This window comes from Orcinus orca, chromosome 11, assembly GCF_937001465.1.
Source record: "Orcinus orca chromosome 11, mOrcOrc1.1, whole genome shotgun sequence".
Lineage (NCBI taxonomy): Eukaryota > Metazoa > Chordata > Mammalia > Artiodactyla > Delphinidae > Orcinus > Orcinus orca.
The window spans coordinates 81,799,307-81,811,362 of record NC_064569.1 but is presented as its reverse complement, the minus strand read 5'-3'; the positions used below and the strand labels follow the sequence as shown (position 1 = coordinate 81,811,362).

General features: G+C 34.2%; 1 protein-coding gene across 1 annotated transcript in view; it reads right to left on the bottom strand.

Annotated features, from left to right (window-relative positions):
- The window catches only part of ACTR6 (actin related protein 6), a 32,112-nt gene that overhangs the window by 19,751 nt on the left and 305 nt on the right, over positions 1-12,056 (bottom strand). The window contains exons 2-6 of the mRNA XM_004269491.3: positions 10,137-10,254; positions 9,484-9,552; positions 8,491-8,614; positions 7,162-7,297; positions 7,013-7,069 (exon numbers count right to left, since the gene is read on the bottom strand). Of these exons, the coding sequence (XP_004269539.1) occupies positions 7,013-7,069; positions 7,162-7,297; positions 8,491-8,614; positions 9,484-9,552; positions 10,137-10,254 (504 nt within the window). The remainder of the gene's footprint in view (positions 1-7,012; positions 7,070-7,161; positions 7,298-8,490; positions 8,615-9,483; positions 9,553-10,136; positions 10,255-12,056) is intronic.

Sequence of the window (12,056 nt, the reverse complement as noted above, 5' to 3'; positions counted from 1 at the left end):
GGATCATACACCATGATCAACTGTGATTTATCCAGGGATGCAAGGATTCTTCAATATACACAAATCAATCAATGTGATACACCATATTAACAAATTGAAGAAGAAAAACCATATGATCATATCCATAGATGCAGAAAAAGCTTTTGACAAAATTCAACACCCATTTATGGTAAAAACTCTCCAGAGAGTGGGCATAGAGGGACCCTACCTCAACATAATAAATGCCATATACAACAAACCCACAGCAAACATCATTCTCAATGGTGAAAAACTGAAAGCATTTCCTCTAAGATCAGGAACAAGACAAGGATGTCCACTCTCACCCCTGTTATTTAACATAGTTTTGGAAGTCCTAGCCATGGCAATCAGAGAAGAAAAAGAAATAAAAGGAATACAAATTGGAAAAGAAGAAGTAAAACTGTCACTGTTTGCATATGACATGATACCATACATAGAGAATCCTAAAGATGCCACCAAGAAACTACTAGAACTAATCAATGAATTTGGTGAAGTTGCAGGATACAAAATTAATGCACAGAAACCTCTTGCATTCCTATGCACTAATGATGAAAAATCTGAAAGAGAAATTAAGGAAACACTCCGATTTGCCATTGCAAGAAAAAGAATAAAATACCTAGGAATAAACCTACCTAGGGAGACAAAAGACCTGTATGCAGAAAACTATAAGATACTGATGAAAGAAATTAAAGATGATACCAACAGATGGAGAGATATACCATGTTCTTGGATTGGAAGATTCAATATTGTGAAAATGACTCTACTACCCAAAGCAATCTACAGATTCAATGCAATTCCTATCAAATTACCAATGGCATTTTTTACAGAACTAGAACAAAACATCTTAAAATTTGTATGGAGACACAAAAGACCCCGAATACCCAAAGCAGTCTTGAGGGGAAAAAATGGAGCTGGAGGAATCAGACTCCCTGACTTCAGACTATACCTCAAAGCTACAGTAATCAAGAAAATATGCTACTGGCACAAAAACAGAAACACAGATCAATGGAACAAGATAGAAAGCCCAGAGATAAACCCATGCACCTATGGTCAACTAATCTATGACAAAGGAGGCAAGGATATACAATGTAGAAAAGACAGTCTCTTCAATAAATGGTGCTGGAAAAACTGGACAGCTGCATGTAAAAGAATGAAATTAGAACACTCCCTAACACCATACTCAAAAATAAACTCAAAATGGATTAGAGACCTAAATGTAAGGCCAGACCGTATCAAACTCTCAGAGGAAAACATAGGAACGACACTCTTTGACATAAATCACAGCAAGATCTTTTTTGATCCACCTCCTCGAGTAATGGAAATAAAAAGAAAAATAAACAAATGGGACCTAATGAAACTTCAAAGCTTTTGCACAGCAATGGAAACCATAAACAAGATGAAGAGACAACCCTCAGAATGGGAGAAAATATTTGCAAACGAATCAATGCACAAAGGATTAATCTCTGAAATATATAAACAGCTCATGCAGCTCAATATTAAAAAAACAAACAACCCAGTCCAAAAATGGGCAGAAGACCTAAATAGACATTTCTCCAAAGAAGACATACAGATGGCCAAGAAACACATGAAAAGCTGCTCAACGTCACTAATTATTAGAGAAATGCAAATCAAAACTGCAATGAGGTATCACCTCACACCAGTCAGAATGGGCATCACGAGAAAATCTACAAACAATAAATGCTGGAGAGGGTGTGGAGAAAAGGGTATCCTCTTGCACTGTTGGTGGGAATGTAAATTGATACAGCCACTATGGAGAACAGTATGGAGGTTCCTTAAAAAGCTAAAAATAGAACTACCATACCACCCAGCAATCCCATTACTGGGCATATACCCAGATAAAACCATAATTCAAAAAGACACATACACCCCAATGTTCACTGCAGCACTATTTAAAATAGCCAGGCCATGGAAGCAACCTAGATGCCCATCGACAGATGAATGGATAAAGGAGATGTGGTACATATATACAATGGAATATTACTCAGCCATAAAAAGGAACGAAATTGGGTCATTTGTAGAGACGTGGATGGATCTAGAGACTGTCATACAGAATGAAGTAAGTCAGAAAAGGAAAAACATATATCGTATATTAACGCATATATGTGGAACCTAGACAAATGGTACAGATGAACCGGTTTGCAGGGCAGAAGTTGAGACACAGATGTAGAGAACAAACGTATGGACACCAAGGGGGGAAAGCTGTGGGGGTGGTGGGGGTGTGACGAATTTGGCGATTGGCATTGACACGTATATACTGATGTGTATAAAACTGATGACTAATAAAAAAAAAAGAAAATTTAACCATAACTTACAATTATCATTTAAAATATTTTTCTGGAATTAAATTTTCAGGTAACTGATTTTTTAAAAATATTAAATTTTTGAATGTGTAAAATATTTTTTACTTTATGGAATACCCATTCCATTATGTTATTTAATCTCCCCATTATCCCTCTAAGGGCAAACAGTTCAGTTTGCAGAAGGAAATTGAAAAGAGAGGTTTTAAGCGGCAAGGATTATCCAATTAAAGGGAAACATTTTCTTCCAACCATTCTGAATAGAACCTTGCTAAAATGCCTTAACTATGTGCACTTTCTTTTCCTATTAGACAAGGACTGTTAGTCAGCACCACACAGTAATTAGCAAAAAGTAGATGCTTAGGGCTTCGCTGGTGGCGCAGTGGTTGGGAGCCAGCCTGCCGATACAGGGGACACGGGTCCGTGCCCCGGTCCGGGAAGATCCCATGTGCCGCGGAGCAGCTGGGCCCGTGAGCCATGGCCACTGAGCTTGCGCGTCCAGAGCCTGTGCTCTGCAACGGGGGAGGCCACAACACTGAGAGGTCCGTGTACCGCAAAAAAAAAAAAAAAAAAAACAGCAAAAAAAAGTAGATGCTTAAATATTTGATGAGTGAATCAGAGACAACACAGGCTTAATGTAGGAAATAAACATGTTTTTAAAAACAAACAAAAATGTGAGGTTATTTCCTTTGAATATTTTTCTCTGCACATAGATTTTTACTTTTTATGTTTTAGCCCAAATGTTATCTCATGAACATTTTCTTATGCTATTACATATTCTTTAAAAATATGATTTAATGCCTTATCATATTTCTTTTTAAATTTAATTTTATTTACTTTTTTATACAGCAGGTTCTTATTGCCCTATCATACTTCAACCAGAGGGATCTATTAATATGTATTTATCCATATTCCAAATATTGAAAGTTTAGATCAGGAGGAAAAATACTCGTGTGTTTATAAACATGGACTTTGGAGTCTGAGACAGGCTTAATCACAACTTAGTAGACAAATTACTTTATTTCTTTGGGACTCAATCTCTTCAACTCTAAAAGGGTAATAAGTTCACCAACTTAATACAGCTGCAAGAAGTAAATAATTCTAATCATACATGTAAAGCGTTTAGCATAGTCCCTGTATTCGAAATATAGGCATCTTAATCGATATCTCTGATTATCCCATTATTTATTCATACTCTAGGACACATAATATGAAATACTTAGTCTCTTGGTATATTGCAAAATTGTTTACCAGAAAAGTTATTTCAAATTATACTCTGACCAGCAGCAAATAAGAGTGTCCATATCACAAATCTGCAACACCTTTTGAAAAAATTCTATTAATTTGGATTGTAAGAGTAGTATTTTAATTTGCATTTTCTGTACTAGAATGTGCCATGAGGAAGAGGAATTCTTTTCTGTTTTGCATCCCAAGCTCCTAAATAAATGCTCAATAAATATCGCAATTGAATCTGTGATTACTACAGATGTTTAACACTTTTTATGTCTGAGAATTATCCATTTTATAACCTTTGACAGCATGTAATTCTCCAATGATTATCTATTTGTGCCACTGACCATCTGTATTCTGAAAATTATCTAACCATTTTATACTGGGGTAGTGTTTTTCTTATGGATTGATAAGAGCTCTTAATATATTAAAGAAAACAACCCTGTGTCATATTTCTTTTAGGTTTATTTCTCAGGATTGTTTACTTTAGTTTTGCTTACAAAGGCTTTTGATGTACATAAGGTTTAAAATTTTTACATAGTTAAAAAACAAAAGCTGGCAAAATCTATCCTGTCCTTAAGTCAGTTGTTTTCAGACTAAACAGAGACAAAAGGGGGGCTAAGGGTGCTGGTAATATTCTGCTTGAACTGTGTTCTGGTTACATGAGTGTATTCACTTTTTGAAAATTCACTGAGTTGTACACTCATGGTCTTAAACTTCTTTTTATATATGTTTTACTTCAATAAAAAGTTTATTTTAAAAAGAAGTTGTAAGAAAATACACCCTTTGTTACTTCTTCCACTTTTTTTATTTTAATAAATTTATTTATTTTTGGCTGCATTGGGTCTTTGTTGCTGAGCGTGGGCTTTCTCTAGTTGCGGCGAGCGGGGGCTACTGTTCATTGCAGTGCGTGGGCTTCTCATTGCAGTAGTTTCTCTTGTTGCACAGCGTGGGCTCTAGGAGTGCAGGGTTTAATAGTTGTGGCACGTAAGCTCAGTAGTTGTGGCTTACGGGCTCTAGAGCGCAGGCTCAGTAGTTGTGGTGCACAGGCTTAGTTGCTCTGCGGCATGTGGGATCTTCCCAGACCAGGGCTCGAACCCGTGTCCCCTGCCTTGGCAGGCACCACCAGGGAAGCCCTCTTCCACTGTTTTTATGCTTAGCAACTCAGTTAAATATTTCTTGTGGTTTTATTTTTATATTTAAGTCTTACAACCATCTGAACTTCAGTGTATAAGGCAAAGTAAAATCTTAATTTTTCTCCAAACAGGGAACTTTACCTGTATCTTTTCTTGAACAGTTACTCCCCTCCTCATTGGTTTCTGATGCTTTGTTTAATATGTAATTACTTTTTTTTTAACATATAATGTTTGATTTAGGATTAACAATTCAGTGTCACTGATCTGTCAGTTAATTCTTTTTTTAAAAAAAAAAATTTATTTATTTAATTTGGTTGCACTGGGTCTTAGTTGCAGCATGTGGGATCCTAAGTTGCGGCATGCGAACTCTTAGTTGTGGCATGCATGTGGGACCTCATTCCCTGACCAGGGATCGAACCCAGACCCCCTTCATTGGGAGCACAGAGTCTTAACCACTGCACCACCGGGAAGTCCCTGTCAGTTAATTCTTATACAAGTGTCACCTTAATTTAATTATTAGTTTTAATTTTTTAATCATCTACTAGAGAAGTCTCTTTTCATTATCATTCTTTTTCATCAGTATTTCTAGTTGTTCCTGCCAGCTTCTTCTCTTCAAGTTGGACTTCAACAGCCTTGCTTTTAAAAACATATGAATTTTCTTTCATTCAGTGTTTCATTCAGAAGGACTAAGTATATAGGCTTTGGACTGAAACTGCGTGGGTCTTGGTTAATGTCCTCATCTGTATCAGCCTTCCCTTACCTTTCTAATTTGCTGTTTCTGGGAAAGGGAATTAAACAACTAAACTTTTTGAAGCTGAGCCTAATTCTGTTTGGTTTCATAATGAGTAACATTCACGTAATCATAATATTGTAAATACTATTTATAAGTGTTCTATTTTTAAAATTAATCTACAATCAAGGCAAGAAGACTTAACTATAGTAAAGAGCATTATGTAAATATTATAAATTTCAATAATTAAGAAGAAATGGTATAGCAATGAAAAAAGTCAATCTCTAAAGGTTACATACTATATGATTCTGTTTCTCTAACATTCTTGAAATAATAGAACTATAGAAATGGAAAGCAGATTAGCAATTGCCAAGGTACTGGGACAAGGTGGGGGAGCAAATATAAAGTGGGAGCACATAGAAGTTCCTTTGTAATGGTGGAACAGTTCTGTATCTTGACTGTGGCGGTGTTTATGAGTCTATACATGGGATAAAAACCACACAGAACTAGAGGCGGACTAGTGCACGTAAAAAATAGTGAAAACTGAATATAATCTGTAGTCTGGTTAACAGTATTGCACCAACGTCAATTTTATCATTTTTATGTTGTACTAGTTATATAAAATGTCACTAAGGGTACACAGGGCTCTGTGTACTATTCTTGCAACTTCCTGTGTCTGTATTTCAAAATAAAAAGTTGTTTTTTTAAATGCGCTAGAGATGGGTAAGACAGCTCTAAGGGGATTGTGGTGATGGATGCATATGCTAAAAACCATTGAACTGTACACTTTAAATGGGTGAATTGTATGGTATGAGAATTATATCTCAATAAAGCTGTTTAAAAAAGTAATGATACATCTGAGAGAAAGAAAAGGAGGGAAGAAAATGTAGATGCACTTATTTTCATATATAACACAGAGGGAAGCCAAGAGATACTGACAGTATCATACCGGTCAAAGTTAATGTAGCAAAAACTGAGATTTAAGAATTCTACTTATGTTTTTAAACACAATAAAACTAAAAATAATAGCATTAATAAAATTTAGGAGGCAGGAGAAGAGTTGGCACGTGATTAAGTACTAATTCTTCATCTTTTAATAGTGGACAGTCAACTAATATTGGCTAATCCAGAAACATATCAATATATTATTAAGGCTTATAGAGATTAAAAAAGAGTAAAAGATAATAAAGTTGAAATATTATGCTGTGTATGGAGTAAAACTGACAAGAGAAATGGAAAGGGAAGGCAGAGATTTATTTTCTTTTTGGATCCTTATTTCCTTATACGTATTTTAAAATTTGTTTTACGAGGTACATATACATTTGTCATTTTAAAATATTATTAAGTATTAAGCTCTCTAGAATTTGGAAATGTCTTTTTGGTGGACACTACCATTTCATATGTTAGAAAGCTTTTCAACTTGAACATCATTAGTATTTATATATGTGATATAGTCTTCTAAGCAATAATATAGAATTGCCACCTGAACTTAGAACTAAAGGTAAGGAATAATTTTAAATTACTTTAAAAAGTTCACCCCCAGCATCCCATCCTCCCAAAGAATCAAAGTTAAGTATTACCTGTAAGATATAATCTCTTTTAGATGATTGGTTAGGAGTTTTCCTCCCACATTTATCCTAAAAGGGGAGAATTCAAATTTGGTTCAGTTTATTACACATTTCATTCAGTTTTATTCTAAGAAATAAGATGAAAATTGAATGCAACTCACCGAATAATTGCTTCTTTTTTCTTTTTACTTCTACAATAAGGAACTATATGTGTAAAGGAATATCCACTATCTACAATGATACAGCATAATTCAGAAGGATTATCTCGGAAATACCTATGTGCACTGAGAGCCCCAGCTATTTAAAAAAAAAAGATAAAGAAAAAATAAACACACTGAATAAGAGTATAATTAATTTGAAGCAATAAATAAAGAAAGGTAGCAAACTAAAACAAGCAGAAAGACAAAAACTTTATTTATAGGAAAAATGCTAATTTAAAATAACATTCCTAATTCTGTCACAAGCTCTTTATAATGCTTAAACTTTAAAACATGATATTTTTGTGGAAAATGATAAAAAATTTGTGATCAACTTTTAAAGGTAAATATTCACTTCACAGTTTATAATAATTATTTTAATAGCAGATGATTTTACTGAGAATTTATTACATGCTGGGCACTATTCTAAACTCCATGAGTGTGTGTGTTTTAATCCTCACAACAATCCCATTTCACAGATGAAGAAAGTGAAGCACAGGGAAGTTAAATAATGTGCCCAAGGTCACATGATTAGAAAGTAACAGAGCTAGGATTCAAACATAGACAGTGTGACTCCAGAGCAGGGTTTCTCAACTTTGGAACTCCTGACATTTTGGGCCAGATAACTCCTTGTTGTTGGGGGTTTTACTGTGCATTGTAAGATGTTTAGCAGCATCTGTGTCCTCTACACATTAGATGCCAGTAGCACCCTCCCAGTTGTGACAACGAAAAATGTCTCCAGACTTTGTCAAATGTCCCCAGGAGCAAAATCACCCTTGGTTGAGAACACTGTTTAGAGATTATGCTCCTAACCATTACAGTATACTGTTGCTTATACAGACTTAAATTCTACAAGCTAAATATGTGAATACTTTCTTTGTACAGTCATGTAGTGTGATTCTAGCCTTTAATAAACTTACTTCTAAATAATATTTACAGATTATTTTCCCTCATATTGGCAGCCTGAGCTATTAACATTATTTCAAACAATAATAATAACAATAGCAGACACATCAGTGACAGAAAAGACAACTAACTCAGAAACAATAATCTTTCAGAGATTAGAAATGTGGCTAGTAACTTCATTAGGGAGAAATATCATATCAGTAAAAAGATAAAGTGAGAGAAATCTGACTAGATAATCTCTAAGGGTCCATCTAGTTTTTAAATTCCAGGTTTTATTTCCTTCAAATCAAAAAGAATGTCACCCAATATTCTTGGACCTTAAGTGTTTCTTTACTCTATTCATATTCATATTCACATAACTCAATTTCAATAAAAACTTTAACTCACCATTTACTCTTAATACTGCTTGAAACTGGTATTCTTCAAATAAGATTTCATTCATTGACTCTTGAATTGAAGTGAAGTTAAAATATGGTTCTGTGATAATAATATTAGTGTCTAAAAAATCAACCTATGTGAGGAAAAAAATTCCCAAAGTTTTGTAACTTTGTAGTCATAATTATAAGTACTTGTTTTATATATATAAACACATTTATTTAATCCTCACAATAACCCTAGGAGACACGTCTTACTATTATTCCCTTTTAAAAGGTGAGCAAACTGAGGCACAATAATGTTGAATGAGTTACGAAGGTCCATATAACTAGTTAGTGACATACCTAGGATTTGAACTTGGGAAGTCTGGTTACAGAATACATGCACTTTAACTATTATATAATTTTAACTCTCTTAATGATAGCATTGATAAAATGGTACTGTCAAATTGTTTAAAGATAATTATGCAAAAGTAATAAATGATACAACTACAGGCACTGGGACTGTTATTTTGTTTTTAAAAGTTAAAAGGTGAGAAGCTTTAGAATATTTAACGTTTACATAATTCTCTCCCACACACTCTTAAGAAGCATTAAAATTTGAACATTTTCTCAGTATACCTAAAGTCACACTAAAGATATTAAAAGCACAAAATTTTAACATTGTATCATTCACACATTCAGATATATCAGCAAAAATATTTTATTGTAAAAAAAATTAGACAGTGAATTGGTCTAAGAATAGCAGAAATCTGAAGTAAAAATTTTAATCTTAAGTTTCATACAGACTATCTCTTCTCAACTTCAAATTCCACTTCACAATGGAAATTCCATTCACTTGCACTTATTTGAAAATCGAAGTTAAGCACAGTAGATTAAATGACTTAAATATATATAAGAAACGTATTCAAAAATTTATAAATCTTAAGATATAAGCACAGATTTAAATTTTTCATTTGAATAAGACATGGAAATAGAAATTTGAATACATACTCCAATTTGTTACCTGATACATTTCTTTTCCAAAAAGGTAATCCCAGACTTGTCTTTGAACATCCCAATTCACCAAGTAGCCCTAAAAAATTTGTTTTATGAATTTAATTATCAAAAATATTTGAACAATTTTTTAAAAATCAGATTAATATATTCTAAATCACTGATTCTTATCTCTTTATGGTCACATTCACCAGTCTAATGATGTTTGAATTTGAAACCTATTATATTGGTATGTTTTTCTCCTTTTAGAAATTCAAAATATTACAAATTAACAATAACCAAAATATCAAGGGTTCAAAAGACACACCAATATGTAGAGATGCCTCTCTATACTCTTTTTCTTTAATGTGTTCGTTTCACTTAGCTTTAACATAAACAAGTAAAATTCAGTACCCACAATCAGTAACTAAATCATGGTCATTTATTTTTATTTTTATTTATTGAAGTATAGTTGATTTTTTTTCATTGAAGTATAATTAATCATGGTCAATTTTTTAACATGACAATTTAAATTCAACTTTTGGTTTTAATAAGATCTTAATTAAAATAACTTTTTCTCAGAGATTCAAAAATATTTTCATACATACAAAATCTTAAATATACATTCCAAATTATCCTTCAGTTTAGGTCTTTAATGCTAGAAATGACATACAGTTGAATTACCTTTTGAAAAGGAAGAATATAAAAGAGTCCAGAAGGATCCTTTATTTCATCTATCTGGTTGGCAGTAAAAGTTTTAAGACGTGCCGTTTTTGACCTGAACTGACAGTTAGGAATAACTCTATAAACAAAGAAACAAATAATGTAATTATTCCCTAAATACTTAGTTCCTAAAAATACATTTACCTAACCACCACCCTTGGTGTCAAAAAATATCCAAAACCAGTGTTTCTCATTCTGTCTTCAAAAAATTTTTACATGCCTTTTTTTTTTTTTAAGGTTCTAGTATATACCAGTTCTGTACTGGACCCATTATCTTTCTCAAATAATCTTCAGGACACCCTTATGGGTGGGTATTGGTTCTGCCACTGCACAGAGGTGAAGAGGGGCTGAGGTAAATAAAGTTCCTGGAAAATTCTTAATACCATTCTGGTAAGAAAAAAAAAAAAATCCAAGTTCAAAATTCTGACCATAAAATTAAGTTTCCATGGAGTCAAAGATTTTCAATCAGCAAGATGCTATAAGGTACAGATGTAGGAAGTAGTTTTAAATATAGTTGCTGCGCACCATGGGTTTACAATCTGGTTAGGAAGACAAACTAGAACCATTATCCATCATACATGTGTACACATGTATGTGTGTGTATGCGTGTGTGTGTGCATATATATGCACACACATACAGAGAAAGGGATAGAGAAAGTGAAGGGGAACATAATTTGTCACCCCAAAACATTCCACTTTGGTATAAGGATTATTTTGCGCTAAAGGCGATTAAAATCCTTGCATTAATTGGGATAATACTGTAAAAATGTTTTATACCTGATTATTTCACTTACTATGCTGTCATTTTCTCTATGTTTAAATAGTCTTCAAGGACATAAAAACAATATATTTTAAAATTTATTCATTTTATTTATTTTTGGTTGCATTAAGTCTTCATTGTTGCACACAGGCTTTCTCTAGTTGTGGCGATTGGGGGCTACTCTCTTCGTTGTAGAGCACAGGCTCTAGGCGTGCGGGCTTCAGTAGTTGTGGCACACGGGCTCAGTAGTTGTGGCTCACCGGCTGAGTTGCTCCGCAGCATGTGGGACCTTCCCAGACCAGGTCTCAAACCCATGTCCCCTGCATTGGCAGGCGAATTCTTAACCACTGCGCCACCAGTGAAGCCCAAGGACATAATTTTAAAACCTGCCTTGTAGTCAATCTTGGCTGTATTACAATTTTAGTCAATTTACTGTTCTTGAATATTTAGCTTGCTTCTCCCTACACCTTTGTGTCACCATACACAATGTCTATACATGATAATAGAGTATTCCGCACTCTTATCAAGACTTCTAAATTATTCCTTAAGTAACTGATAATAGAACTGCTGTCAAAGGATGAGAACAATGATACACATTGCCAAAATAAGACTGTAACAATATACATTCCTACGCAGTTTGTCCTCTAAAAAAAGAAAAAGGAAAGGAGGGAGGAAGGGGAAAAGTCCCCTGTGAATACTCTAGAGCAAAAGTGTGTCTTTTAATTTGCTTAGTCTCTACTCAAACATAGTTTATGAAAGCCAGTGTAGTATTTGTTTGAGTCTGATTAACCTGGTCAGCCAATGAGCACTTAGAACGGCTAAAGTACAAAGCCTTCAAAGTCTACAGCCACTGAAACAGTGGTTTTTACACTTTTGGGGGCCATGGAACCCTTTAAGGATCTCTTGAAAGCTATGATCGCGTCCCCCCAAAAATGCATATACACAAAAACGTTGCCCACGATTCCTGAGGGTTCATGAACTTTGTGTACGGACCCCTCTTTCGGGAACCGCTTCCTTAGAAGCCTATTTTCCTGAACTATTTCCTGTTACGAAACGAAACACGTCCCACTTCCGGGGCCACGTAGCCCAAAGTTAGTAACCATGTCTCACTTCAAAGCATT